Source organism: Panthera pardus, unplaced genomic scaffold, assembly GCF_024362965.1.
Source record: "Panthera pardus isolate Hobbes unplaced genomic scaffold, ASM2436296v1 HiC_scaffold_11, whole genome shotgun sequence".
Taxonomy (NCBI): Eukaryota; Metazoa; Chordata; class Mammalia; order Carnivora; family Felidae; genus Panthera; species Panthera pardus.
The window spans coordinates 81,950,603-81,978,054 of record NW_026526666.1 but is presented as its reverse complement, the minus strand read 5'-3'; the positions used below and the strand labels follow the sequence as shown (position 1 = coordinate 81,978,054).

Sequence of the window (27,452 nt, the reverse complement as noted above, 5' to 3'; positions counted from 1 at the left end):
CCCAAACTTTTCTCCCGCGCGTCTCCCCGCGGCTGCCGCCTGCCCGCGCGCCCGCCCCGCGCATGGGTGCCCCGCCGCAGGGGGCCTGACCCCCGCCTCCCGGTCCGCCCGCCGCGCCATGGCGGCCCGCGCGCCCCCCGCCGCACCTGCGGCCGACGAGCCGGGGGGTCCGGGCGGCCCCCCGCGCAGGAAGAAGTCCCGCTCCGGCGCGTCCGGCCTCCGGCGCGCCTTCAGCTGGCTGCGGGGCAAGCGGCGCAAGAAGAAGGCGGCGGGGGCCGAGGGCGCCGAACCGGCCGCCCCCCGGGCCAAGAAGGCTGACGACAAGGCCAGGAGGGCCAAGGGTAAAGGCCGAGGTAAGGCGGCCGGGCACCTGGGCTGCGCGCCGGGCGGCGCCGAGGGTGCGGCCAGGGTGGCTCAGCCAGGGGTCCGCGGCGCGTTGGAGGGGTGAGCCTCTAGGCACTGGGGCGGGGCGGGGGGGGGAGCGAAGAGCCCGGGGCTCAGCCCGAGCACCCCCGTTCTGCGCGCCCCACCCCGCCAGCATCGCCAAGAGTCAGCCCGGCCCCGTTCTGGAGAGAAGGGACCCCCGGCTGGGGCAGGAATCTCCTGGTTTAAGCAGGAAGTGCTGGCAATCTGGCTCTTGGGACGGTGAGGCAGTCCCCCTCCCCCAGGCTCACCCAGGTTCTGCCCTCTGCTGAGTCAGGGGGTCAGAGACTTGGCTCTGGCCTGGGGCCCATGGGAGAGGCAAGTGGCCTTGCGTCTCTGGTGGGGCTTCCTCCAGGTCTGGAAGGTCAACTGCACTCAAAAGGTGTTTCAGCCCCACAAAGGACCCAACGTGGGGCATAGCATGCTTTAGGTTCTTAACTGTGTTAGCTTTTCCCACCTGGCTCCCCTCACCACTCCCCTGGGCCAAACCGCAAACATCCACCTCCTGGGGTGGTGAGCTCACGGATGAGAATGAACCATGGCGCCCCTCCCCATCACTCCTTCCCCCAGGCCTGGTAGAAACATGCCAGTGTTGGAAGCGTGCTTACAGATGGGGGAAACTGAGGCCCAAATTAACGGAGAAGCTGTATCTGGGCTGTGATGGGTACTTAAAACACAACAGCCAATTCCCTGTCTGTGGGCTCTCTGGCCTGATGGATGGGCAGCCTGAGGGGAGGTGGGGGGGGGGGGGCGGATGGCTGACTTGGCTCATCCCTGCTGGGGTCACTTTTCTTTCGGGCACTTGCTTGGTTCTTTTCTCATTTCCCCCCTCTGTTTCTGTCTCCCGTTTGAGGGGTAGGGCATGAGTCTCTGCAAGAGGGTGGGGCTCCCTTGGGGCTTGCCTTGCTCCGAAGTCTACCTTCCCTGTGGCTCCTGCTGCAGTGCCAGAGGTGAGGAAATGGCGGTGTGTGCGGGCCCATCCCATCTGTGTTTACCCTCCCAGTGTCCTTTAACCACCTCCTCTGCAGGAGAATTAGAAGGAACATTTGAGGGGTCAGGAAGAGGGTGAAAAGCCTCTTGTGTGATTGCATCCGGCCTGATCTTCCTTTTGGATGAGGGCCCTGCTCCCCTTTGGCCCAGGCACAAATAGAAGTCAGGGTGCTGGGGCAGGGATGGCTGGGCCAAGCCCTGAGGGAGGGTTTGGGCGAAGGGTGTTTCCAAGGGCTCTGTACTCCCAACTGGATGCCCGAGTCTGTCCTAAGGCTGTCCCACTGGGATTCGGTCTGAAGTCATCCCCCTCTCAAGAGGGCTTGGGTCAGAATTGCAGCAGGATGGATTGTGGTCAGACTGTGAGGATTGGAGATAGAAAGCTAGTGGTGTACCCCAGGGAAGTGGACCCCTTTCCCCAGAGACCAGCCTGGAGGCAGGGGCTGGGAAAGCTGATCCTATAAGTCCCTGCTCCAACCTCCTGGGGTATATCTGTCATTGCTTCAGTGGCTAGGCCTCCCCCTGCGTTGTGTTTGGTATCCAGTAGCACTGGGCTTTCTGGGCAGCAGTCGGCCTGATTTGAGCCCACGTGCATGGGAAACACCTCCCTGCCCCTGGCTGTTGTTTCCCCAGGTCTGGGGGTGGCCCTGGGTATGACTGGAGGAAGTCCTGCTCCATTTTGCTCCAGCCTCCTATTATTCCAATTGTTTCCTTGTCACCTGCCTGGCCCAACTTCTTTTCTGTTTATGAAGACAAATGAATCCAATCTCTCTAATCTCCACTGGCACTGCTGATCAGGAAGGGGAAGCCCAAAGAAGGCTTAACTATTTCTGGGGAAAATGTTCAGAATGGAGACTGGGGAAAATGGGAAGGAGGAATATACGGAAAATTCTTGAGAGGTTAGGAGCTTTTGCTGGGAAGCTCCCCCATCCCAGTCTCTGAACCAGAGACCCAGAGATGCAGGTCATGGCTCCCCTAATCTGACTCCACTACAGTTAAGATGGGGAAACTGAGCTTAGAGTAGAATTTTGAGCACTTGTCTTCCAGGACTGCCCTGCACAGACTTAGAAAGAAAAGAGAGGAAATCTGACAATTATTGATTATTCTGAATGTGCCAGGAGCCCTTTATCCATTATCTCATTTGAGCCCATTTGCAGATGAAAAAATATTTGAGGCTCAGTGACAGTGAGTGCTGAATTTGCCCAAACTCGGATTTGAACTCAAACCATCTGCCTCTCCAACCGGTACCGTTTTCATAAATAAGACATACAGGTGGGACATAGACCGGGGGTAAGGCTTAAAGATCTTTTCATCCAACCCATTCTACAGAAGGGAAAAGGTCCAGAGAGAAATAAGGGAAGTTGACAGAGTGGGAGGAGTATGAGAGTCAGGCAAATAAGAGTCCAGATCCTGGCTCAGTTGCTCGCAAGCCCTGTGATGTTGGGCAGCAACTTCTCTGTGGTCCCACTGATTCCATTACTGGCTCAGGGAAGACAGGGGACCTTCTCACAGGGGTGACCCTCTGGTTGGACGTTGCCTTGGTGGGTTTGTGACTCCAAGATTTCTGTCTCTGTACGATTCTCAAAAGAGGGGACGTGAAAATTTTGCGAAAGTGAAGTCACCACAAAAATGCAAAGGGTTGCTATTAATCACCTGAGCTCTAAGGACCCAGTCTGGAGGGAATAGGCTCAGGGCTGACAGGACAACTCTGCTGCCCCTCCCAGGCTATGTGACACCAGCAGATTATTAAACCCCTCTAAGCCTCAGTTTCCTTATCTGTAAAACAGGGATAATAAATCCTGGCTTTACAGGGGTGTTTCAGGGACCCAATTAGATAACAGCCATGCAAGTGCTTTGTGAAGCTGTGGAGAAAGGTCTAGAGGCTAGCAAGTTTCTGCAGTTGTAATGCTGAGGACTTGGACATTAGCTGATCCATGTTTGGAAATCCACTCTTGGTTACGCCTCAGATACCCATGGTGGTAGTGGTGATGATGATTGAGGCAGGAGCCACAGAAAGAATCTTACCTCTGCCCAACAAGAGGACTCAGGCATAAGAAAAAGTAAACAAATAAGAGGCCATATTTTCCAGAAATATCACCTGGACTCCAGACAAGTATGTGGGGAGGAAGTGTTTCTGGGACAGATGCCAGGACTGGAGCCCAAATAGATAATCAGGGGAGGCTCTCTGCAGGAGGTGAGAAGCGTAGAAGAGCAGGGTGCTGGCGAACTTGAAGAAGTAACAAGAAGGCTGCTCTCTGGCAGACCCCGGCTGGGCATCTTTATGAGTGTTTTCCCTTGTCCTCACAACAGCCTGAGAGGTGGGCAGTTATTACCATTTATAGGGGAGAAAATAGGTCACTCGGCTTCATTCATTTGAAAAAGACCTATCCTTTACTATGTAGTGTCAGGCACTGTTCAGGGTAACGTGGATACCTGGGACAAGACAGGCAAGGTCCCCACCTGCATGGAATGACAGAAGCACTCAGTCGGCCTCCAGAGGCCACACTCTCCAAACAAAACAGTATGAGGCTGGGTGTGTTTCTGACTCTGGAGAGGAGTACATAGGAGGATGTAGCCCTCCCGAAGAAGGTTACTCGCGGGCAGTGGACAGTGGCCGGGTGGGGAGTGGGATCATTCTTGGGATCAGAGTTAGAGGACTTCAGTACTCAAAGAATTCAGGAGCCACCTTGCCGAGTCCAGCAGACTTCACCTGAAGAACTCTGGCCACTCACTCAGGGAGAACTGCCCTTGGTGTGGGGTTGTGGAGAGACTCCTGAGTTTGAGTTGTGCTCTGTACACGTTCTGTGGCACCCCATGGTGGGCCACACATGCCCCGTCATGACAAAGATGGGGTTTCATGGCCTCTGACAGCCTCTCTGGCTCTAGAATTCTGGTTTAAGGATGGGCTGGGGCCATGAGGGTGGGAGCTATGCTCAGGAAAGGAGAGGCTGCCTTTTGGCCGGTCATGTACAAGACATTGGGACCGAGTGGCCTAGATATTATAGTAAGGAGGGCCAGGAGAATAGTGTAAACAATGCCATCTCTCTCTGCTGAGGAAGGGGCCTGAGGAGCTCCAAAACAAAGTCAGGACCCTAAGGCACTTTGGGTAATGGACACTTTGCCTATCTAAGGACAGGAGAGTGTCTGTTTGCTTTTCAGTAAACACTCTATGTATTTCCACATTGCATGTGCCGTCTCCCCTACTTAGGGTGTGCATATCTTCACTTCTCTATCCACTGAACTCCTGCTCATCTCTCAAGGCCTGGCACCAGTGTTCTCATCTCTGTGATGGCCCCCAGGGAACTTACTGCCTCCAGACTAGAACAGGGTGCTTAAGGGATTTGGAATTGGACAGTATATGTTTTTCTGGCCACCTTCTTGGGTAGGACATCTCAGTGTCCTTAGCCTGGGGCCTGGACCAATTTGTTAGGGGTAGGTTTCTCTTTGCTGTGGGATACGGCCAATGGGGGAGTGACTTCCTTAGAGGAATCTGGGACCACCTCCTCCAGGCCCCTGTGAAGGGATGGGCATTATCTGCCTTGGGTCCAGATGGGAGAGGGTGCCTCACTATTGTATTTCAAAATATTGATTAAGTATTTAATATTGGGTAATAAGTACCTATACTATGTGCCTGGCATTGTTCTGGGGATGAATGAGAGACAAGGTCCCAGTCCTCATGAACCTCACAATCTGAGGGAGGAACCAGACATGGAATAGGTAATGAAGGGTCAAGAAGTGTGACAAAGGAGGGAAGCACAGTGATCCCAGGGGAGATTAGGGACGGCTTCCCAGAGGAGGTGACATGTAAACAAAAATGGAAGGATGAAAGGAAGCTGGGGTTGAGGGATTTGCAGTGCTGGAATCAGGCAAGGCGCCTGCAAGGAGCTGGGGCCAGCTGCCTCTCTGGGTTCTGTGGGTTGCAGGAATCACCATACCTCATAATTTTGAACACCCTGAGGGCAGGACTGGGTTGATGGTCCTTTCCCTCTGCACTGCCCAGCACAGGGCCTGGTGCAAAGTGGCTTTGGGTAATAGCTAGGTGATCTGATATGGGCCCCAGAGCATGGGCATCTGTGGATCCTAGATGCTCAGAGTTGATGGCCTGAGATGCTGCAGGCTGCCATAATGGCACATACAGATGGGCAGCTGAGGCCCAGAGGACGAAGTGTCTTGCTCAAGGTCACACAGCCAGCCAGCATTAAAGGTGGAGCAGGAACCCTCACCTGCCAGGCTGACCTTAGCTTCCCTACTCCTTTGTTCAGACTTCAAATGGAAAATCCAGCCCCAGAGAGGTGCCTCTACCGGGAGTGGGATGAGATGAGCAGGAAGCTGAGTCCAAGAAGGGCTCCACCCCCTCCCTTACCTCCAACACCTTCAGGGGCTCATTCCAGCTGCCTCTCCCTCTCCCTCCTGATGGAGGCCTCAAATCCCCACCCATGGCACACATCCCAGTGTTCTGGAAATCCCCTTCAGGCTAGGATGGGCCCTCCCCCCACTATTCTGTCCATCTCCTGCCCCTGAAGCAGGGCTGGCAGCAAAGTTTGCTGAACTGGGGTGGCTAAGCCCTGTGGCCAGAAAAATCTACACTCTTGTCAGAAAAGGACAGAGGGAGAGCCTCCCCTTACCCAGCTGTCCCCTGGAAATCCCCGTCTCCCCAAACCTCAAAGCTGCCTCAGCTGCTCCTGGCCTGTCACATGCCCATGAAAACTAATGAGAGGAGGCATTGTATATTGTTTGGGCCACCGTGATGGTGGTGGGGCAGGGAGAGCAGGTATCCACACCTCCACCTTCTGTCAACATACCAGCATACCCCAGCATACCCCACGGCCACCTCTAGGCCCTTGGCTGACTTGGGGGAGGAAGTAAGCTGGAAGCAGGTTGGAAGCAGCTACTATGGGCCGGAGGGGTGGAATCGCTGTTGGGTCTCTCCCATTAGTATACTCCACTGTCTCTGTGCTTTTGTGTTTACTGCCCCCAGGGGCTGGTTCATCAAGGGTTGTCAGCCCTACTCACAAGGTGCCCAGCCCTGTGATTGGCATGGAGGGGAGACAGACACAGCTCAGCTTGCAAAGGGTTTAACCCCCAAATTTTCTGGCAAAGTGCATAATTCCCAGGAAGCTGCTGCTGGGGTCTGCTCCCTGTCTGCTTAGGACACCCCTCTCCTCCAAGCCTCTAGCTAGGTGAGGTCTTCACCATGGTTCAAGAGAGTCACCAGGTGCTCAGCCCAGTGTTGTGGTTTCTAGGAGTTCTGGTCTTCCATACCAGCTACGTCTTCCCACAGTCCTACCCCAGGCTCTCTCATGCTCTTGGCTGTGGGCAGTACTATTTCTCCAGGATCCTGGAGCAAGCACAGCCTCTGTAGTGAAAGAACATAAGACTGGGACTCTCCTGCCGGTGCCTCTTCACCTTTCCCAGTACTTAAGTGACATCATCACCACCTTCCTCCGCGTCAGCGGGCCAGCCCCACCGTCTCTGCCTCCACCAGGTCCTGTTCAACACCGCACAGCAGACGTGCTGCGTGCCCGACACTGTGCTGCGTTTGGGGTTGCTGAGAGGAGGGAGGTGATCAGTGTCCCCGAGGAACTTGTTTTCTGGTTGGAAAGGGAGATACCACAACAAGCTGTTGTCTCGAGACGAGTGTTGGAATGGTGTTGCAGAGGGTGCTGGGGGGCCGTGAGGTGTGATCAGTTCTATCAGAGTGCAGCACTAGTGCCTGTGGGAGCACAGAGGGCTGAGCTGGGGGAGGAGGGCTGCAAGGAAGACTTCCTGGAGGAAGAGACTGTCCAGCGGGATCTTGAAGAAAATGGGGAATCTTCCAGGCAAAGGTGGAAGAGGAAGAAGCATGTGGGAAGGCTTGGAGGTGTGTATGGGTGTGTATGTGGCAAGCAGTTTTGTGCAGCTGGAGCTCTGATGAGGGGTGTGGTGGGAGATGAGTTGACCTGGGGGCAGGGCAGTTACTGCAAAGCCTCCTGCAAAGGCCAAGGCACCTGCTACACTCCAGACGTCCTTTGAAGTTCTTTGCATACACCCTTGCTCAGCTTATGTCAAGAGATCTGGACGCTACCCTTGAGTGTTCTCTTTGCTCCTTCATACCACCTTTCTCCTTTATGGGCCCCATCTGTAAATTAGGGGAATTGGGCTAGCAGATACTCCGAGGTCTCCCAGCTTTGATGCCAGGACCCTCTTCTCTGCAAAGCGGGAACCTGGTGCACACATCTTGGTATATAGTGTATGCGTGATGAGTGGATGAATAAAATATAACCCCTCGGGGACTGCACTGTTGTTAATTGCAAACTCTTAGCAAGGCATGGACCTGAAGGAGGGTGGGGCTTGACTCCCCAATTTTGCAGGGAGGGACAGGGTGCCCTGGAGCCACTGGGCATAAGAGGCAGCTTGGTGCAGTGGACAGGCTTACCCAGGTGGCAGAAAGGATGAGCAATATGGGGATTAGAACTGAAGGCTCTGGACTTCTAGCCCAGCAGTCTCTCTGCTACACCATGCTGCCCCTAGTAGGAGAGACAGGGCAGAGCAATGGTAAAGGAGAGTCACTGCCTAGGCTGCTGAGCCCTGGGCACAAGGGCGTTTGTGAGGACACAGAGGTGAGGATAGCGTGGCGGCCTGGAAGGTTTTTAGAAGAGGTGAAGCGAGGCCTAGGTTTGAAAGATGAAGACTTGTATAAGGGGAGATGAGTGGGGGGCACACAGACATGAGTGGCCTCACATGTTTACCTATACACTCCATTACTTACACTCACAGACACAATGTGACAGAGCCTGCCACGGTTACGTAGGTGGGTACACAAAAGCGCATATCCAGATGTTTGAAAACAGACTCAGTGATATGGATAGATGCACATGGATGTTTACACAGAGGAACCCACACGTTCAGGGTCACAGATATGTACACAGGTACACAACTACACAGCCACATTCAAGCATACAGTTACCAATGCCCAATTACATGCCCTCCTTCAAGGTTATGCAGAGGCACAGATAAACAGTAGGGGTAGTAGCATGGATCAGCGGATATTGGAGTCAGTCTGGGTTTGAGTCCTAGCTCTGTAGCTTACTGATGTTTGACTTTGGGCTAGTCATCTGACTTCATGGAACCCCTATTTCCCCATCTGTAAAACGGGGATGATAAAACTACCTACCTTATAAAATTGTTCTGTGGCATGAAAGCAGTTTATCAGAGTGCCTAGCACATAGTAAGCGCTATATAAAAGGATGCTGTTATTGAAACACTATTAAGACAGAAATACAGTCAGATCGATACATGTGTACACACAGGCACAGAGACAGGAGATACACACACAGACACGTGACACTCACGGGGTGGTGGCTGGTGGGCCCCAGCAGCAGCGGGGCTCCGGACCCCCCTTGTCTGGAGACCTGGCCCTCGTTCTCTGGGCGCCACTGCAGTCCTCAGAGAGGCGGCCGCTGGGCTGAGAGAGCTGGCGACCCGCCTGCCCCACCTGGACACACCGGCCTTTCCCGAGCGCTCTGGGTGGGGTGGCTCAGCTGGTCTCCCAGGTCCCGGGAGGGGTGGAGCCTACGGGACGCGCGCCAGGCCCCGCCCCTCCACCGTCCCCGCCCCCGGCCCGGCCATTGGCCGCAAAGCCTGGAGGCGTGGCTGAGCTGGGGCTGGGGGCGCCTGCGGTGGCCGCCCGCGCGTCTCTCTGCTTCCCTCCCGGGGCTGCGGGCCCGGCGGCCGGGCTGGTTGGGCTGCGCTAGGGTTTCCGCGCCGGCTCCCGCGCCCGCCATGGGCAACTCACACCACAAGAGGAAGGCCCCCAGCGGCCCCCGGGCCCGCAGCTTCTGGCGGTTCGGGCGGTCGGCGAAGCGGCCGGCAGGTAGGGGCCGGGGGTGGGGGCGGGGCAGGCGGGGAGGAGGGTCTCCCTGCCGCAGCCGCCGCCACCGCTGCTGCCCCCTCCCGGGGCTTGGTGGGTGTGAGTGTGGGGGGCCGGGAATCCCCCGCACAGACCCCACCCCTCACATGCGCAAAGAGACACGCGTACATGCGAATACCCACGGGCGGGCACACGTCCATGTTCACAATTTACACAGTCACACACAACACCCACTCAAATGTACGGACATGCAGACGCAAAATCGCATACACGTTTACACCCACAGCGTCGTTGTAGAACGCACAGACCCTGAGACAGGTACATACACCTAAGTATACGGTTTACACAGCCACAGGAATTATACCACACGCGCAGATTCGCACACTCGCACACACACATCAGTCATGTAGGTACAGTTGCCCAGCGTCTTAGGCACATAGATGTACCCACGGGTTCAGAACTGCACAACCAACCAGACTCCCACACTCAGGCTCAAAGACCGACCCTAAGGCACCTTTACACACACACACACATACACACACACTCACACTTGTTAGCCCCCAACGGGCTGAAAGTTTGCAGGAGGGACGGGAGACAAAGGTGCAGGAGAGAAGCAGGAAACCAGGGGGCTGGAGACTATGGGCCGCCTCCATTTGACGTGATTGGGAGTTGGACTGGTTCTTTGGGCTCTCTCCCCACCCCCATCTGCGTCGCCGCTGCCTGTCGTCCCCCTTCCCCCTACCCGCGGTTCCCGTGGTCGCTGCCGCATGTCCCCCTTTCAGTGCAGCCACCGAGCTGGAACGCAGCCCTTCCCGGCGTGCTGCGGGATCCCTCCGCGGGTCACATTCCAGCCTCCAAGTGGGGGGTGGGTGGAGGGGGAGAATGGAGAAGGCTTCCAACTCTAGGGTTGGGAGATAGGATTCCTGGTTTTCCCCAGCAGGTGCGACAGTTCAGGGTATCCCCCAGAGTCCCAAGGGTTGCTGGAGGAGGGGCTGTTGAGGGTGGCCAGTTCCCTTACCTGGTGAATCCAGAGATGGGGTAGGGTCTCGGGGTTAGATCTGCTTTTCCCCCTGAGGAAGATAAGGGGATCTCCAACAGAGGCAGGTATTCCTTCTGGCCTTTGGGAGTGGAAGAATCTTGGAGAAGGTGGGGTGGGGTTCCTTTGGCTGTGGTGGGAGAATCCACCCATGTCTTCCCAGGGTGGCCCACATTCCTAGAGGTTCTGAAATGAGCCTGATGATCTCATCCCTCCACACGGGGGCAGGGGGTGACAGATAGAACCTGTGCTGGGAATTGGGGGGTCTGGATTTTCAGTGTGACTCTGGTATGGGCTCTGGTGACCTTGAGTAGATTGCTTTCACTCCTCTGGACCTCCTGGCTCCCACAGAAGGGCCTGTCTGTGAAATAAGGGGGGCATAGCTTAGGCGACTTCTGGGACCCTTACGGTTCTGTCTAGCCATTTTATGGATAGAGAAGGTGGGCTTGTCTAAGGTCATGTGCTAGTAGCGGTTTGAAGAATAACAGTGATGATCAAAATAACAGTAGGAAAAGGGTTAATTATGTTCTGGTAGACTCTGAGGATTCCTCAGAAAGTGGATTGATGAGAGACTCCAGGACCCTCCAGTAGTCTCCCTGTCCCAGCAATCCTGAAATCCATCTGACCACCTGTCTCTCTTAGATCCTGCACCAAGGGGTGGGGCTGGGGCTCTTCCCCGGCTTTCCCGTGGCCACTCTAATCTGATGGTTTCCTGAGAACCAACTGTGGGTGCTGACTTGTGACCATTTGTGGTAGGAGAGAGAGGGAGATGAGAGGACTAGGTTTACAGTCTCTTGCCCACTAGTCCCTGTGCTCTTACAGCTCCTGCTGCAACTCAGGCACCAACCAGGCTTTAAGGTGGTCCTAAGAAACCAGAAAGCAATGTCAAGACAACAGAGAAGTAAGTGTGGGGGCTGAGGAATATTCAGAAGGCTTTTGGGTTGGGGCTAGTTTTAGAAAACTGGAGAGATGGTCTTAATTTGGCCTTCGAAGAAACTACAGGGTTGGAGGGAGTCCTGATTGTTGATTAAATGAGAGAGAGATGACCAGGGATGCTCTTCAGCTCTGGGAAATGGCCATGAACAAAGGCAAGAGTTGAACCTGAGCATGGAGGCTGGAGAGAAAACTGGTTGAGGCTTCTTCCTTGTGCCTGGGAAGAGAAATTCCATTGTGAATGCAAACTTCAATCCCTTTGGTTTTACTTGTGCTGAGGATTGTTAAGGCTTCCTCAGCCTGGGCCTCTGCCCAGGTATGGGACTGGGGTTTGAGTACTTATCCATTTGATTCGTTTGTGAGAGGATGAGGGAAATGATGCAAGGCAAGCAGAGAGGGCAGGAGTCTGTAGACCATAGGGAGCCAGTGAAGGTGTTTGAGCAAGGGAGGAGCCTATGAAAGTGTTGTGTTGGGAAGATGGCGCCAGAACAGGGCAGGTGCAGGCAGGACAGGTTGGGGGGTGGAGCAGTGAGAGTGGAAGCTCAAGAGAGCAGTCTGGAGGCTGTTGCAGTAATCCAGGGGAGAGGTGGTGAGGTGAGGGCTAGGGACAGGGTGGGGGCTGTGGGAGTGGAGAGGAGTGGCAGTTGCAGACACACCGAGGAGGAGGCGGCAGAAGTGATAGGACCTGGGATTAATCAGATGTTGGGCGTATGGGCCAGAGAGGGCTGTGGAGGCTTAATGCTCCAGGCTGCTTTGCTGGGGGGGTTGGTGACAGAGATAATAACTCAGAGATAAAAATGAGGTTCTGTGCTAAACCCTTTCGTCAGTTAATTCATTTGTCCCCCAACAGGTATAGAAATAAGCTAGAAGCCATTATCCTTCCCATTTTACAGATGAGGAAGCTGGAGCTTAGAGAAGTGAAGTCACTTGCCCAGGGCCACTCAGCAAGGAGGTAGCTTTGAGATTCAAACTCAAGCCTATCAAATTTTAAAGACTGTGCCCTTAATCAGTTTAGGAATAGATGGGTTCCTTCTTATGATTGAGGGGCCTGCAGGTCCTCTGGGCAAAGAAAGCCCGAGGCCCTGGGGGTTTGGGGAGCACAAGTGGAGGAAGCACTGTGGGAGAGGGGCAGGGGTTGAGGACAGCACCGAAGCCCCCCAAGGGCTCAGAGAGGGAGCAGGTGAGAAATGGAAGGAGAACTGAGATTCAAGGAATGGCTGGTCCGTTGGATCAATGCCCTTGGATGAAAGGGAATGGTAAGGGTGGACAGGGAGAGGCCTTCTCACTGCTGGAAAGATACTAACCTGCTGGGATTGTTTGGCCTTGGATCTCAGGAATCCAACCACACCCCCGTCCCTCCCCAGGCCCACTGGCGTCTGGTCTTGGGAAGTTTGGGGGATTGGTGAAAGATGTGAATTGGGAGTCCGGGAGCATCCCCCACCATACCACCCTCCTCTTTTTTTTTTTTTTTTTTTTAATTTTTTAACATTTATTTATTTTTGAGAGAGAGAGAGACTGAACATGAGTGGGGGCAAGGGGCAGAGAGAGGGAGACTCTGAAGAGGGAGACTCTGAGCTGTCAGAACAGAGCCCGATGCCAGGCTTGAACCCAAGAACCGGGAGATCATGACCTAAGCCAAAGTCGGATGCTTAACTGACTGATCCACCCAGATGCCCCTGATCCTCCTCTTTTTCCCAGACCTTGTACTGTCAGGTTTATACACAGCCACCCCCTTCCCCTGCCCCCGTGGGATTTATTGTTTCCATCTTGCTGATCGGGAGATTGAGGGAATAGACTAAGTCATTGGGGGAGTCAGACCACCTGGAATTCCTTTCATCCCTCCCCCTGCCTCTGTACTTGGAGCACCAGGGGTCTTTGGTAGGTCCCGCAGCTGGGAAAAGTCCTGTTCCTCTTACTCACCTACCCCCCAGCTTCTCCCTACATCTCCTCCCCCTTCCTGGGAGAGATTGTGACCAACAGTGTGTCTGGACTTGGTTGTGGAAGCCTTGGGCTTGCAGACAAGGGGCTGGCCCAGCCCTCTCTGGTCGCAGGGATCACCCCCCGCCCCCGCTGCTGCCCCAGGCCCTGACCCAAAGTGGGGGACACTACCCTCCTAGGGGCAGAGCCCACATGCTAAGGGACCTTTAGAGATCATTTCTCCGACCCTCCCATCTCACAGATGAAGAAACTGAGGCTCGGAAAAGGGCACGTACTGGCTCAGCATCATGCTGCAATTGAGGGGCAGTGAGAGCTCAAACCTTGAGGCTCTTGACTCCCAGGGCCCTGGGGTCTCTGGTCTGGGCTTGGAATTCCCTTCCCTCCCAAACAGGAGGATTAGGACTAAGTCACTGAGGAGCTGATAGGGAACTCTTGTTAAAGTGTCCCTTATCAGGCTTTATCTTAATAATGGTCCTTAAGGCCACTTGGGATTTGAAGAGAGCTCCGGAAGTGGGTGGGAGTGGAGGCCTCTGGTGGCATGGGAAGAACAGGATTTTGCAGCCAGTCAGAGCTGGGTTCACACACCCTGAGTCTGCCAGTTACTAGCTGTGTGACCTTAGGTAAGTCACTGACCCTGAGGGAGTGCCTCTGTATGGCAAGGGGGATTTAGTGAGATCATGTGTGTCTCAATCAGTTGGTACTATCAATACATGTGAGTTTATTATCCTGTTACCAGTAGAAAGGCGGAGGGGCCTGAGAGAGACCTTTATCCACCCCTACACCCTGGAGAGGCAGAAGCTCCCTTGAGGACCACACTTTGTGCTTACACTTGGTTGTGTGGCTTTGGCTTTCCCAGCTACTCCATGAGGTAGGTGTTGGTCCTTTACAGATGAGATTGAGGCCCAGAGAGGCTGATTCATTTGTCCAAGGCCTCTAATCCAGGCTTCCTGATTCCCAGGCTTTTCCCCTCTTGACTTCATCGTGGCTGCCTCTCTGCCATATATAAGGTAGGGATAATTGTGCCTTGAAGGAACAAAGGAAAGGGTTTTTGGAAATTGAGACTCGCACCCTGGCCCAGAGAGATTATTATGTCATTGTCAGGAGCAGATACTGACCCGGAAACTCATTATGACATTTATTAATATTATTGTAGCTAATTCCTCCCTGCACTACTGCTGGTTCCTGCAGCTGCCTGAGGCATGGGATCCTCCTCTCCTTGTTGGGGCACTCCCTGCCCCCCCATATTTATCTTAAAACCGGCCTGTCAGCTCTGCAGCTCTGCTCTAGGGCGGGGCTTCCCACTGAGGGGAGAGAGGAGGGGGATTTCCCTTCTGCAGAAGTGGGGTGCAGAGCTCCCCCTCTTTGGGCAGGGACTGAGGCTGCATGCAGCCCCCCTGATCCCTTAACTTCTTTGGACTTAGGACCATTGCAGTGTTTGGAGTGAGACCCAAGTTCCAGTGTGGGGTCAGCCACTTCCTGGTTGAGTGACCTTGAGCAAGTCACTTTCCCTGGAGCCTCCTTGTGCTCTTTGTGAAAAGGGAAGTCAGACATACCTTTCAGGTTTTTTGTTAGGTGTTCTGTGAGACTGAAAAGAAAGAGAAACTTCCACGTGAAGGTTTTTGTTATACTCATTTCCCTTTGTCTTGGAGAATAAAATCTCCATACGTTCTGGGTTCTGCTCCTGTTGGAAGGCCCTGGGTTGTTCACCAGTACAGAGGGGCTTAGGACCTCTGAACACCCTGAATCCTGGCTCCCGGGCCTGGCCAGTGGTCAAATGTGGTGAGGGAGCGGGGTCAGGCCCAGGCCTGGAGGGCTCCAGCTCCTGAGTAAGGCCACCTGGGCAGCTGTTCCCTCCCCCCCTCATTCCTCTCCCCTGAGTCAGGCCTGCCTGGCTGTGGGCGCGCCACCACCCCCGCCCCTTGCTCTGGAATGGGGCAGGTTGAGGCCTCACCCCATGGAGGATGTTGCCAAGACAGTGTGTACGCATGCGCACAAATGTGCCCTTGGCCTTGGGGGTTGGGGGCTCCCTCCCCCTTTCTTCCCTGTCCCCAAGCTCAGGAAAGCCCCACAGTGGTGGGTACATGCACCTGCCTTTGTGTACACACAGCCACCTGGCTGGGCCCTGCGTGAGTCTGCGGTCCTGCTCCTGTGTGAGGACACGGACTAGGGTGGCCTGGGTGTGCTTTGTGGACGTGGTCCTGCGAGCACCCACCTGTGTGTGTGGGGGGGCCCAGTGGGACATTTTGGAGGTGCAGGCGCACATACTTCTGCTGGTTGGACTATATCTGAGCTCACGAACTTGTATGTGTGCTTCCTGGTGTGCCCTTCATGTTAGGGGGTGTGGCCGAGAGCAAGGTGTCTTCTCTGATCCAGGAAGCTTCCTTCCTCTGGCAGGTGGGGGAGGAGGGGAGGCGGAGGCTGCAGGCTGAGCCAGGAGCTTCAGCCCCAGGCTGCACCTCTGCACTGTGCCAGGGCAGAAGGCTCTAAATACAGCCTTGGGCAAGGTCCTTCCACTCTCTGGGCCCCAGTTTCTTTGTGAGGTCCCTGCCCTCCACTGGAGACTCTGGTTGCTGAGCTCCGCCCTAAGCAAGTCACAGGTGTGTGGACCCAAGCCTTGCCTTGCCTTGCTTTGCTTTGCCTTGCCTTGCGAGGCTCAGAGAGGCCTCAGGCTATGGCCAAGCGGTGGGTGTGGGGGGAGGGGTGTTGCTGGAGCAACCAGATGTTATCAAGTGTGAGAGCCTTGGATCCTCTGGGACTTTGCAGCTGTGGCCCTGACTGCCAGCTTGGGCCTGAGACCTTGAGCTGATGTTCCTTCCCCCATGCCCTGAGTGGAGCTCAGCCCTGAGTTTCCTTGGTTAGTGGGTAGCTGAGGATGACTGTGTCCTGTGTGGGTAAAGGCTTCAGTTTTGGAGCCAGCCAGGGCTTGGGAAGTCACCTAGCTCTCGGAGCCTCACAGGTCCATGATCAACAATGGGAGAGAATCCTCGAGAACCTGCCTCCAAGGGCTATTTTAAGATCCATGAGGGCAGAGACTGCCTTCCCCCAGCACCTGGCATTAATCACCCTAAAGTAATGAGGCCTATTGCTCTTCTCAGTCTGAGCGGGACTAATAAGGGGGCAGGTGAGTCTGGCCTAAGAGAGGGAAGAGGGGAGGCTGTGGCCAAGAAACTTCGAATTTCTGGGGATGAGAGGGTCCCTCAGCCCTTGTTCAGAGGGGAGATCGGGTTTGTAGCTGGCATGGCAGACAGAGCATAGCTTTTGGATTCCAGTTGTCCTGAGTGCAAATACCACCTTGCCCTTTCCCAGCTTGCCCCTTCTAGCCTCCATTGCGTCATCTGTAAAATGGGGACAAAAGGGCCTATTTCCAGGATGCCTGGGTGGCACAGTTGGTTAAGTGTCCAACTCTTGATTTCCGCTCAGGTCATGATCTCGAGGTCGTGAGGTCCTGAGGTCAAGCCCCGCATTGGGCTCCGCACTGGGCTCAGAGCCTGCCCAAGATTCTTTGTCCCACTCCCTCTGCCCCTTCCCAACTATGACAGCATTTTTTCGGTCTCTCAAAAAAAAAGTGCCCACTTCTTAGGATTGTTGTTTAGATTGAAGTGATTTGTGGATTTACATACTATCCAGCTGCATAAAAGTTTGTTTTCTAGAGAGCAAGGGCTCATCCTCTGAGTGGTCTGAGAGGTGGGGCAGCGAATGGGGAAGGGGCTGCAGAGGGGTCTTGCAGCATGAGAGCCACTGTGAATTCTTAGATCCTTAGGGGCTCAGAGAGAAAGGTGTGGTGAGAGAGGGGTGTCCTGAGGTTAAGTTTGGGGGACAGCACTTCACAGACTTTCTCTTCCACCTTCTCGGCTACTCTTTTTGGAGTTGCCCAGGGTATCTCTTAACACTGTTCCTACCCAGTTTAACCTTCATTATTGACCTCCTGGGGCTCTTTGAATAAAAGCCAGACTCTGCCATGGCCTACCGGGCCCCACCTCGACCTGGCTCCTGTCATTCTCTCCCTTGCTCACCGTATTTCAGCCCCACTGGCCTCCTTTCTATTCTGGGAGACACCCCCCCCCCCCCCAACTCCTGCCTCAAGGCTGACACTTCCTCTTGCTTCTGTCCCTAGGGCTCTGTGCCCAGCACTTGCCCTGGCGGGCTCCTCCTCCTTCGAGTCTTGGTTCCAATGTCCTTTCCTTAGAGAGACTTTCCTTGATGCCTCTTATAGGCACCCCCTTCTCTATCATAGCTTCCCAGTCTTCACTAATCTAAAATTATATTGTTAGTCTACCTCATTCATGTATACATCAAATGTTTATTGAACTCACAGTATGTGACAGGCACTGATTTAGATGCTAGGGATGTACTGGTGACCAAGACAAAATTCTCCATTTGCTATAGCTGTCAATACTAGCTCGATAAATACTGCTGATTGAATGAATGGGTACAACTGTCTTATAAAGAGGACTTATTGGCCTTGTTTCCATATGAGGTCATGACTTGTGTGTGATGGAGCTGGATTTGAACTTGAGCCCGACTTCCCTCCAGTTCCCTCCTCCCACCTTCCACTTTTACTGCCCTTAGCTGTGAGCTGGTTTCTTGGCTAGTTCTGTTCTCCCTACCTGGTGATTCATCAGAGTCACCAAGTCATAGAGTGAGGCCAGTGGGAAGGATCCTGGGCTGGAAGAGCAGGAGGGGGACGATGAAGCCTACCTCTGCTGTGTGACCTTGGATAGTTCATAGTGCTTCTCTGGGCTGCTTCCACCTGACCAAAGTGGGAAGAAAGTCCCGAACATACACAGGAGGAGTTGTTCCCACCGGCCACTGTGTTTCTGCTCTGGGCATCTCCCTGGCTTCCTAGTACTGTGTCCTGGGCTGTGTCCCAGCGGCTTTCGCCGGTGAACTTGCCATCACAGGCAGTTCTGGGCTGCCTGGCTGCTCCACCTCTGAGTTCCTTCCCCAGGGAATTACCCTCACCAGCCAGGAGGACTTGGGGATCATGCCAAGTGTAGTTTAGTGGCTCTTCCACCCACCATCTGGCAGCTGGGACCCCTGCCATAGCTCTGGCCCCTGACGGTTTAGTAAAGGACTTGGGGACGGGTTAATGGTCTGCTCCTGGGACTGAGTGTCTTCAGCCCTGCTAGTCATACTCTCCACCAGAGCCGAGCATCTGCAGACTCGGGGCCTCAGTTTCCCCATGAGAATCTGGGATGGTTCTTGCTACGGCACTCCACTTGAGGGGCGGGGTCGGTGGGTGGGCGGGACCAGTGGCGCAGGTGGGAGGAGGACCTGGAGAGCAGCCCCTCCCCCTCCCCTGCCTGGCGCTGGCTCTGCAGCTGGGCGGGCGACTCGCACCACTCGGTGCTGGGTTACGGTGAAGGCGGCGCCCGGCGCTCCGGAGAGGTCGGAATAGGGGACGGCCCGAGTGGCGCCCGCAGTCATGGTGGTGTTCCTGGGCCGCCGCCTTCCGGTGCTCCTCGGGCTCTTTAAGAAGAAGGGTGAGTGGGTGTGGCTGGGGGGGGGGCGGGAAAGAAGGACCCCGACACCTCCATTTGCCAGAGCCTTCTGTAAAAAGGGGATCAAAGCCGGGGAAGGCTAATGGGTGGGGGATGGGGGGCAGTAATGAGGCCAGACTACCCTGTCCTCCCCTGTGCCTTTGTCCAGCGGCTTTTCCGCTGCCTTTGTCTGGGCCCTGCTTGGGTTTGGGAGGATGGATCCAGATGTCTCTGACCTTGAAGTCTGCAGCCCTTGGGTGAGACTGCCTCCCTTCACGGGTACCCACACTGTACTGGGTACATCCCAGTACTTCAGTTCTGAGAGGCAGGGCACCCTCTTCCAGGTCAATCAGCATGTGTGGAAGGATGGGATGTGGGGAGCAGAGAAGAGAGAAAAGTAGTGCCCCTGGAATTTGGGGCGTGATCATTGAAACGTTGTTTAGAGGCCAAGGTGGGGCCCCTAGAGAAGTTTTGGAGTGCGCCTGCTTACTGCTTCTCTAGGAACTGGGCTTTCAGGCCTGGATTAAGACATGGGGGCCATGGTTTATCAGACTTTCGCCGGGGGTGGTGGGGGGGAGGCGGGCAAGCAAATGTCCTTGGTTGGAGTGTGGTCCAGGTATCCCCTCTGGGAACCTGGAGTTTAGTCTTGGCTCTGATTTGCTGGATGACCGTAGGCAAGGCCTTTCCGTCGATCTTGTTTCCCCAACTTGTAAAATGCAGGGATTAGGTGAGACTCATCGGGATTGTTGGGAGACTTAGGAGCTCTGACCTTGTAGGGTTCCTGCAGGTTCCCTGGGCAGGAGCTGGCTGTTGAAGAGTGGGCCAGGGAAGAAGAAATGGGCAGGTGTCTGAGCTGAAGACCCTCATCCTGGGGTGTGGCCCTTTAAAGGGCTTGTTTTGTTCCTGCCCCTCTCTACAAGGTGCTGCCAAGGTCACATGACCCTCCCAGCGCTTTTGCTTATGTTGTGGGTTCCATTTAAAAGGGGGGCTGGAGCTGCAAAGTGCTGACACAGCCCCCTATTCCCAGGATTAGATGACCAGCTTCCCCATGGGCGGGGCCTGTAACAGGATCCTTTGTAATGGATCCCTGGCTCCTTTGCACCAGGGGTTGGGGCCTCCAGGAGAGGGGGATGCCTGGGACTGTTCTCCCAAGAGAGGCTGGAGCTGCCTTGTCTGGGGCTAGAGGGGCCCTGAGGAGGGCCTTCTCCCCTCCCCTTCTTTCCTCTAAGGGATAGCCACATGGGTGAGTAGGGGACATAAGAGGCCATGTGCCTTATTTGTCCCTCCTACCAGGACTTCCTGGGAATTCTGGTTGTGACCTCTGAAAGCCCACACCCTTTCCTAGTGTCCCACAGTGTCTTCCTGGGCCTGGGCCAAGGGGGGTGTTTGAAAGGGGTGGTTTTTTTCTGTAAAGTAAAGCTCGGGGTGTGGAGACAAGACAGTGTATTTGCTACGGGCTATGTGTATACAGGGTGCCTTACATCGGTCCCTGTGTGACATGTGGATACACAGTCGTGTATGTACTTGGGTATTGTTTGTATATGTACAGAATGGGAACTGTAGCTGTTGTGTATAGACCTAGGGGCTGGCTGTGTTCTCTGGAGGCCCCTGTGTTCGATGTTGGTTCCCAGATGTGTTTATACTGGGATGCTGTTTGTGTATGTCCTGAAGCCTGTGGGTGTTGTGTGCATATATGGTGGGCTTGTGTGCCCTGGGTATGGGGAACTTTGTGTGGTGTGGGTGCTCAGATGTGTACTCTTGGGTACAGTTTGCATATGTGCATGGGGGCTGTGTGTATCGCGTGTATAACTCAGAACCGTGGGTTGTGTCTACAGATTGGGGGAAGCAGGCCTTGCATGTGTGTGCAGGGACCGTGTGCAGTCTTGGGACTGGGGTGTGTTGTGGTGGAGCCTGTGCATCCCCAGGCCTCACTTCTCTTCCTCCTCTGTTCCGCTAGGCTCTGCCAAGGCTGAGAGTGACAAACGTCTAAGTGTGGGGTCCGGCCAGGGGCCGGGGTCTGTAGTGGATGAGCACCAGGACAATGTCTTCTTCCCCAGTGGGCGACCGCCTCACCTCGAAGAGCTGCACACGCAGGCCCAGGAGGGGCTCCGTTCCCTCCAGCACCAAGGTAGCCTTCACTTCCCCTCTAGTATCCCTCTTAGCTCTCCAAGGTCAGGGACCTAGCCCGACACACCTTTCTGGTGTCTTCCAGAAAAACAGAAACTGAATAAAGGTGGTTGGGACCATGGAGACACCCAGAGCATCCAGGTGAGCTCTGCCCCCAGCTCAGTCCTGACTCTGCTTTTCCCTTCCTGCTGAATCTCTGGCAAGTATGGTCTTTGAACCCTTTTGGATCTCAGTTTCCTTTTTGTATCACGAAGGGCTGGACTAGATGACCCCTCAGGGCTAGTCCAGCTGACAACCCGCTCAGTGCTAGGTGAAGCTGGGGAGAATCCAAGTCAAAAGTTCCAAAGGGAAGCCCTGAAGAGGCGACAGCAGAGGCCCACGTAGGCCTCTGGGATGTCTGAGGCCAGGGCCTGATCTCCTTCTTCCCTCAACAGTCCTCCCGGATGGGGCCAGATGAAGACAGCATCTCTTTCTGCAGCCAGACCACATCCTACACGGCTGAGAGCTCCACAGCAGAGGACGCTCTCTCCATCCGCTCAGAGATGATCCAGCGCAAAGGTGTCTGCTCACCGGCCAGGATTCCCGGCGGGGGAGGGGGCAGTGGGCACTACCTCGGTCCCAGCACCTGCTCCTTGCCCCATTTCCTCTTCATCTGGCATTTCCCAAGGCTCTGTGAGTCAGTGAATCCAGGAAACACAGTATCCTGCGTTTTTCTTGGAGACTCACCATGCACATTAACTGCAAAGCAGGACAGTTAGGAGTCAGGAAACCTGGGTTTGAGCCTGGTGTTGCTGCTTCCCAGCTGTGTGACCTTGGGCCAACCCTTAACCACTCTGATCTTTGGTTTGATGTTCTATAAAAATGAGGTTAAGAGTACTTACATTATTGGAACGAGTGCCAAGTGTTCAGCATGCTAACACATAATAATTGTTCACTAAGTGGAAATTATCACTGGAAATGATCAGCCTTCTAGAAAAGAAGTGTTTAGCTTTGTTTAACCTAGCTTGGCCCACGCCTCCTTGATTATGGAAATCTTTTTTTGCAGAGCACTGATTAGTGATTCCACAGAAGTAGTGCTCTGCAAAATGTGTCCTGAGACCTGCTCTAACGGTTTCTCTCCCCTGGACTGGCCCCCAGGGTCCACCTTCCGACCCCATGACTCATTTTCCAAATCGTCCGGGAAGTCGGGGCGGCGAAGGCGCGAGAGGCGGAGCACGGTGCTGGGACTGCCGCAGCACGTGCAGAAGGAACTCGGTGAGCCTGGCGGGGAGGAGGGCAGCGGTGGTGAGTCGGGAGCTCTGGCTGAACCCTCCGCTGATCCCCCGGTCCTCCCTGTCCCTCGCAGGTCTGCGGAACGAGCGTGAGGCACCAGGTACCCCTCGGCCTCCTGGTCCTCGGGATGCCGTCCGCATCCCCACGGTGGATGGCCGTCCAGCGGGCCCGGCCTCAGAGACAGGGGCCCGGGTGTCCCTGCAGGCGCTGGAGGCACGGGCCCAGGCCGGTGCCGAGGCCGAGGCCATGCTGCAGCGCCACATCGACCGCGTCTACCGGGATGACACCCTCGTTGGGCGGTCCACAGGAGCCCGGCCCCCGCCAGTGACACGGCCCATGTCCTTAGCGGTGCCCGGACTGACAGGAGGGGCAGGGCCTCCAGAACCCCTGAGCCCAGCCATGTCCATCTCGCCCCAGGCCACCTACTTGTCAAAACTGATTCCGCATGCTGTCTTGCCGCCCACGGTGGACGTGGTGGCCCTGGGCCGCTGCAGCCTGCGCACACTGAGCCGCTGCAGCCTGCTGTCGGCCAGCCCGGCCTCTGTCCGCTCGCTGGGCCGCTTCTCCTCGGCCTCCAGCCCGCGGCCCCGCAGCCGCCATCCTTCCTCCTCCAGTGACACCTGGAGCCACTCTCAGTCCTCTGAGACCATCGTGTCTGATGGCTCTACCCTCTCCTCTAAGGGTGGCTCTGAGGGTCAGCCCGAGGGCTCTCTGGCTAGCAGTAGCGTGGCACCCCCTCCCCAGGGGGGCAGTGGGAGGGGCTCTCCCAGCGGGGGCAGCACGGCCGAGGCCTCCGACACTGTCAGCGTTCGGAGCAGTGGGCAGCTGTCCGGCCGGAGCGTGTCCCTCCGTAAGCTGAAGAGGCCCCCCCCACCTCCCCGCCGGACCTACTCACTCCATCAGCGGGGCTCAGCAGCACCCGACGGGCCCTTGGGGTTGCCGCCCAGGCCTGAGCGGAAGCAGCAGCAACAGCTGCCTCGGCCACCCACCACTGGTGGGGCAGAAGGGACGGGGGCAGCTCCGTGTCCCTCCAACTCAGCAGGCACCTGGGTGCCTGGCTTGTCTCCAGGTGGCTCCCGGCGTCCCCCACGCTCCCCAGAACGGACGCTCTCACCCTCCAGTGGGTACTCGAGCCAAAGTGGTACTCCTACCCTCCCTCCTAAGGGTCTAACAGGGGCCCCTGCTTCCCCAGGCAAGGCCCAACCCCCTAAACCAGAACGTGTCACTTCCCTTCGTTCCCCTGGGGCCTCTGTCTCTTCTTCCCTCACGTCTCTATGTTCCTCATCCTCTGACCCAGCCCCCTCAGACCGGTCTGGTACACAGATGTCGACTGCCCTGGGTGACAGGTTTGCCATACCTCCTCACCCCAAGGTGCCCGCCCCTTTCTCCCCACCCCCTTCCAAGTCCAAGAGTCCTAAACAAGCTGCCCCCGCTCCTGCCACTCCTGCTGTGGTCCCCGGGCCGGTCTCTACTGCTAATGTGAGTCCCGAGCCCCCACCAACTCCGCAGACCTCCCTGACCCCGCCACAGGAGTCACCCAGTGCCTCCAAAGACCAGTCACCCCCACCGTCCCCACCCCCATCTTATCATCCTCCCCCCCCACCCACTAAGAAGCCTGAGGTCGTTGAGGCCCCATCTGCCCCAGAGACTGCTGAGGAGCCCCTCCAAGACCCCAACTGGCCCCCACCCCCGCCTCCTGCACCGGAGGTGCAGGACCTTTCCATGGCTGACTTCCCCCCACCTGAGGAGGCCTTTTTCTCTGTGGCTGGCCCTGAGCCTGCAGGCCCTTCAGGCCCCCCAGAGCCTGTTAGATCCCTGGCTGCTTCATCCTTCTCAGTTGCTGTCTCTTCCCAGAGCCAGCTTCACGGTTCCCCAGACCCTCCTCCGGCTCCACCAGCCCCACCTCCAGCTGGTTCTGTCTCGGGGCTTTTGGCCAAGCTCCCACGGAAGGAACCGGTGGGCTGCAGCAAAGGCAGCGGGGTTCCCAGGGAGGATGCTGGCGCACCCCTGGTCACGCCCTCACTCCTGCAGATGGTTCGGCTGCGCTCTGTGGGCGCTCCTGCGGCTGCTGCAACCCCGGCCTCCGGGCCGTCAGCCCCCCAGAAGCCGCTACGAAGGGCCCTGTCAGGGCGGGCCAGCCCAGCGCCTGCCCCCTCTTCAGGGCTCCATGCTGCTGTCCAACTCAAGGCCTCCGGTCTGGCTGCCAGCAAGGACCCTGCGAGTGCCCAGCCCAATGGACCGCCTGAGGTGGAGCCACGGTCTCCCCAGTCCCCTGCCTCTATGGCCAGCTTCATATTCTCCAGGGGCACCAAGAAGCTGCAGCTGGAGAGGCCAGTGTCCCCTGAGACCCAGGCTGACCTCCAGCGGAATCTGGTGGCCGAACTTCGGAACATCTCAGAGCAGTGGCCACCCCAAGCCCCAAAGAAGCCACCTAAAGCTCCCCCACCCGTGGCTCGCAAGCCCTCTGTGGGAGTCCCGCCATCCACCTCGCCCAGCTTTCCTCGGGCTGAGTCCCTTACTGCTCCTCCCACCAACGGGCTCCATGCTGAAGACAGGACTAAGGGGGAGCTGGCGGAGAATGGAAGTGTCATGCAGCTGGTGGGCCTGGAGGAGCAGAAGCTGGGCCCACCTGGCTCAGGTACGGTGGGTGGGGGTGGGGGTGGGTCCCCATCACTGGTGTTGGGAAGCAGGTGTCTGAAGTCCCACTACTGGGAATTTGTTACTGGATCTTTAAGATTTCCCTGGTCTCAGGCTGCCTGGGAAGGGTGAGCGATCACCGTTGATAAGCTAGTGAAGGAGCATGGTATGTAGGGCTTTGAAGTCAGACCTACTGAGTTTGAACTCCAACTTTGCCATTTTATCTACCCATCCTGGCCTTAAGTTCCTCACCATAAAGTGCAGGGCAGTGATGCCTACATTAGCATGTCAGAGGTATTGTTTGTAACACATCTAGCTGGTGCTGCTGGCATCGGTCAGTTGAGGAGGTGAGGATGTGCCTTGGGCTCTTAGTAGCCAGAACTAAGCCAAGAGGCCCCTTGCTGAATGTCCCTTCTTTTCCCCCTGCCGCAGACCCACAGAAAGAGCTGGTCTGACCGCCAGGCACCTCACTGGCACGGCTGACCCATCCCAGGAATACAATCTCAGGGACCTGAGCAGCTCCAAGGATGAGACGATACGGCAGACACTTAACCTAGTAGAGAGGATGCCTGCAGCCTTAACGTTCACAGCCTTCGATATTTATGCAAGCCTGGTGTTGATCCTGCCCTCCAAGTCATCCAGCTCATGCCTTTTCCTCCCTGGATGGATTCCCCTCTGGCAGCTGCTGCTTGTCTTGGCCTTAGCCTCATCTTGAAGGAGGTAGCTGGTGGAAGTGGGTGGCTGCGCCCCCTGCTGGCCCTGAGGCCACACGGTTGGGAGGAGAGCGCCTCACGTGAATTTCCCCCCCCCCCCCCCCCCCCCCGTGTCCAAATCATGCACATACTGTAGTCCAGAATCAAAGCACTTTTGACAAGTGGCTGCATGTCCATCCTCCAGGGCCCATGAAGCCTCATTCTAAGGGCCTGTTTACATGGCGGCAGCATCAGTCCCCGGTAGCCAGCCCATAGCTGGGACCAGTCTGCTCCCTCCGATCCAGTTTGCTCATTTCCTAGTTCTTGGAGGTGGGCGAGTCATTGTATTCCCACAGGTTTCTCCAGGCTGGAGGTAGGAGCGGGGCTGTGGAATTCCAAAGCACAAAAGGGGCAGCAGGGGTTAGCCTTCCTGTGCCTCAACTGACCACCAACCACCTGCCTTCCAGTTCTGCCAGGTGCTCCATGCAGGGGACGAGAAGTGGGGACTGCCTGGGCCCAAATGAGGGAGGCGGTGGGAGGGAGAAGAAGAGAGGAGGTCCACAGGCTCTGTCCTCAGAGAGTGGGAGGACAGAACAGGGAGGCCTCTCAGCGGGCACTTGGTAATGCCAAGCATCTGCCCCTTGTTTCACTTGATCAGGTTGGGGTGGGCAGGCAGACGCAACGCTTCAGAGGCAGGAGCCCATGGGCTGTGGCGAAGCTGTGTCCCCTTCAGCTGTGCAGGAAGCCCTGAGGGAGGCGGGTGGAGGGTCTGGCCAGGGGAGCGCTTATTTGGGCAGTGGGCCCAGACCTGGCCCTACAGATTACATTCTCTGACCTTTCTCTTTACTCGGTGCATGTTCTTTCTGCAGCTGCCTTTCAGCACAGGTGGTTTCACTGGGGGGAGCTGACGCTGAGTGACAAGGATGGGAAGGAAGCCAAAGGTGCATTCTATTCCAGACTCTTCCCTAGTCAGTGAAGGGGGTTCAGTGCTCCTAGGGAGCAGGCTGGGCGATTGCCCCCTGGCCATCAGCTTCTGCTACTGAGGTCTCCTCTAGGAATTTTAATGACCTATTTTCAGCCTGTGCCTCCTATCTAGGTAAGCTGGCTTCCCCACTGGCCCCGGTGCCTCCCTTCACAGTAGTGTGACTGCCACCAGGGCCACCCCTTCTGGCCTGATCCTCTTTCCTCAACAGTGACTTGGGCTTGAGGAACCTCACTTTCAGCTGCTTCTGTGGAGAGGCTGAACCCCTCCCAGAACCAGAGCTGGGAACACAGGGGATGTGGTACGAGAGCCCAGGTTCCTGGGGCCCTCCCTCACTGCGGTCTTCTCCCTGTGGCTGTAAACCAAGGTTTCCCTTGCCCTTTGGGTAATGGAGAGCGGCTGCTGGGTACATGTCGCACCTGTCCAGTGAGCCGGGGAAAGAGGAGAGTCAGGATGCACTGCTTTGCTCAGAGCTCCTGACCAGCCCCCTGGGAACCAAGACCAGGCCAAAGCCTCCACGAAAGAAACCTGGCCCTGGCAGCAGCCTTGGAGCTGTTGGAGATGGAGATGGGAGGGGAGCCCAACTTCTGTGTCTCTTCCCCGCCCCCCCCCTTCCCCCCCAACGTTACTTGAGCTCCTTATCCTCAGTTAGAATCTTCTGAGCTTGTTTCCCCACTGGGTGGGACAGAGTACAAAGGAGAAGGGAGGATCTAGAAGAGGCAACCCTTCTTTGTCCTCTGGGGTAAATGAGCTTGACCTAGTGCAAATGGAGAGACCAAAAGCCTCTGATTTTTAATTTCCATAAAAATGTTAGAGAGAGAGAAGTATATATATATATTTCTTTAAATTTTTGAGTCTTTGATATGTCTATACAAACAAATCCATTCCCTCTGCCCTGAAGCCTGAGTGAGACACATGAAAGAGCTGTGTGTGTGTGTTTCATTCAAAGGTGTTAATTAAATGATTAAAACGTGGCTGTGGTTTGCTGTTTCTTAATGGAGGGACAGGGTGGTGGTCTGGGCCCACTATTATGAGAGAATGTTCTTTCTGCCTCCTGTAAGCACTGGACCCCAAAGTGGGCCTCTTCTGCTTTTAT

The 27,452-nt window shown here is 56.0% G+C and overlaps 1 protein-coding gene across 3 annotated transcripts; it reads left to right on the top strand.

Moving 5' to 3' along the window:
* On the top strand, positions 1-27,330 carry KIAA1522 (KIAA1522 ortholog). Of its 3 annotated transcripts, none has more exons than XM_053897975.1 (7): positions 1-353; positions 20,604-20,774; positions 20,859-20,914; positions 21,208-21,331; positions 21,911-22,027; positions 22,119-24,683; positions 25,115-27,330. In XM_053897975.1, the coding sequence occupies exons 1-7, from the start codon at positions 119-121 to the stop codon at positions 25,135-25,137; spliced, it is 3,291 nt and encodes a 1,096-aa protein (XP_053753950.1). In that variant the 5' UTR covers positions 1-118; the 3' UTR covers positions 25,138-27,330. The 3 variants fall into 3 exon arrangements, with proteins under 3 accessions (XP_053753950.1, XP_053753942.1, XP_053753957.1); XM_053897967.1 differs by lacking the exon at positions 1-353 and adding an exon at positions 9,049-9,262; XM_053897982.1 differs by lacking the exon at positions 1-353 and adding an exon at positions 18,491-18,649.
* Positions 27,331-27,452: the final 122 nt, after the last annotated feature.

Excerpts from the sequence above, each read along its gene's own strand:
- KIAA1522 (XM_053897975.1), top strand. The coding sequence starts at position 119 with ATGGCGGCCCGCGCGCCCCCCGCCGCACCTGCGGCCGACGAGCCGGGG. Across the intron at positions 354-20,603 it reads GGCCAAGGGTAAAGGCCGAG|GCTCTGCCAAGGCTGAGAGT; the intron begins GTAAGGCGGCCG and ends CTGTTCCGCTAG. Across the intron at positions 21,332-21,910 it reads AGAGATGATCCAGCGCAAAG|GGTCCACCTTCCGACCCCAT; the intron begins GTGTCTGCTCAC and ends ACTGGCCCCCAG.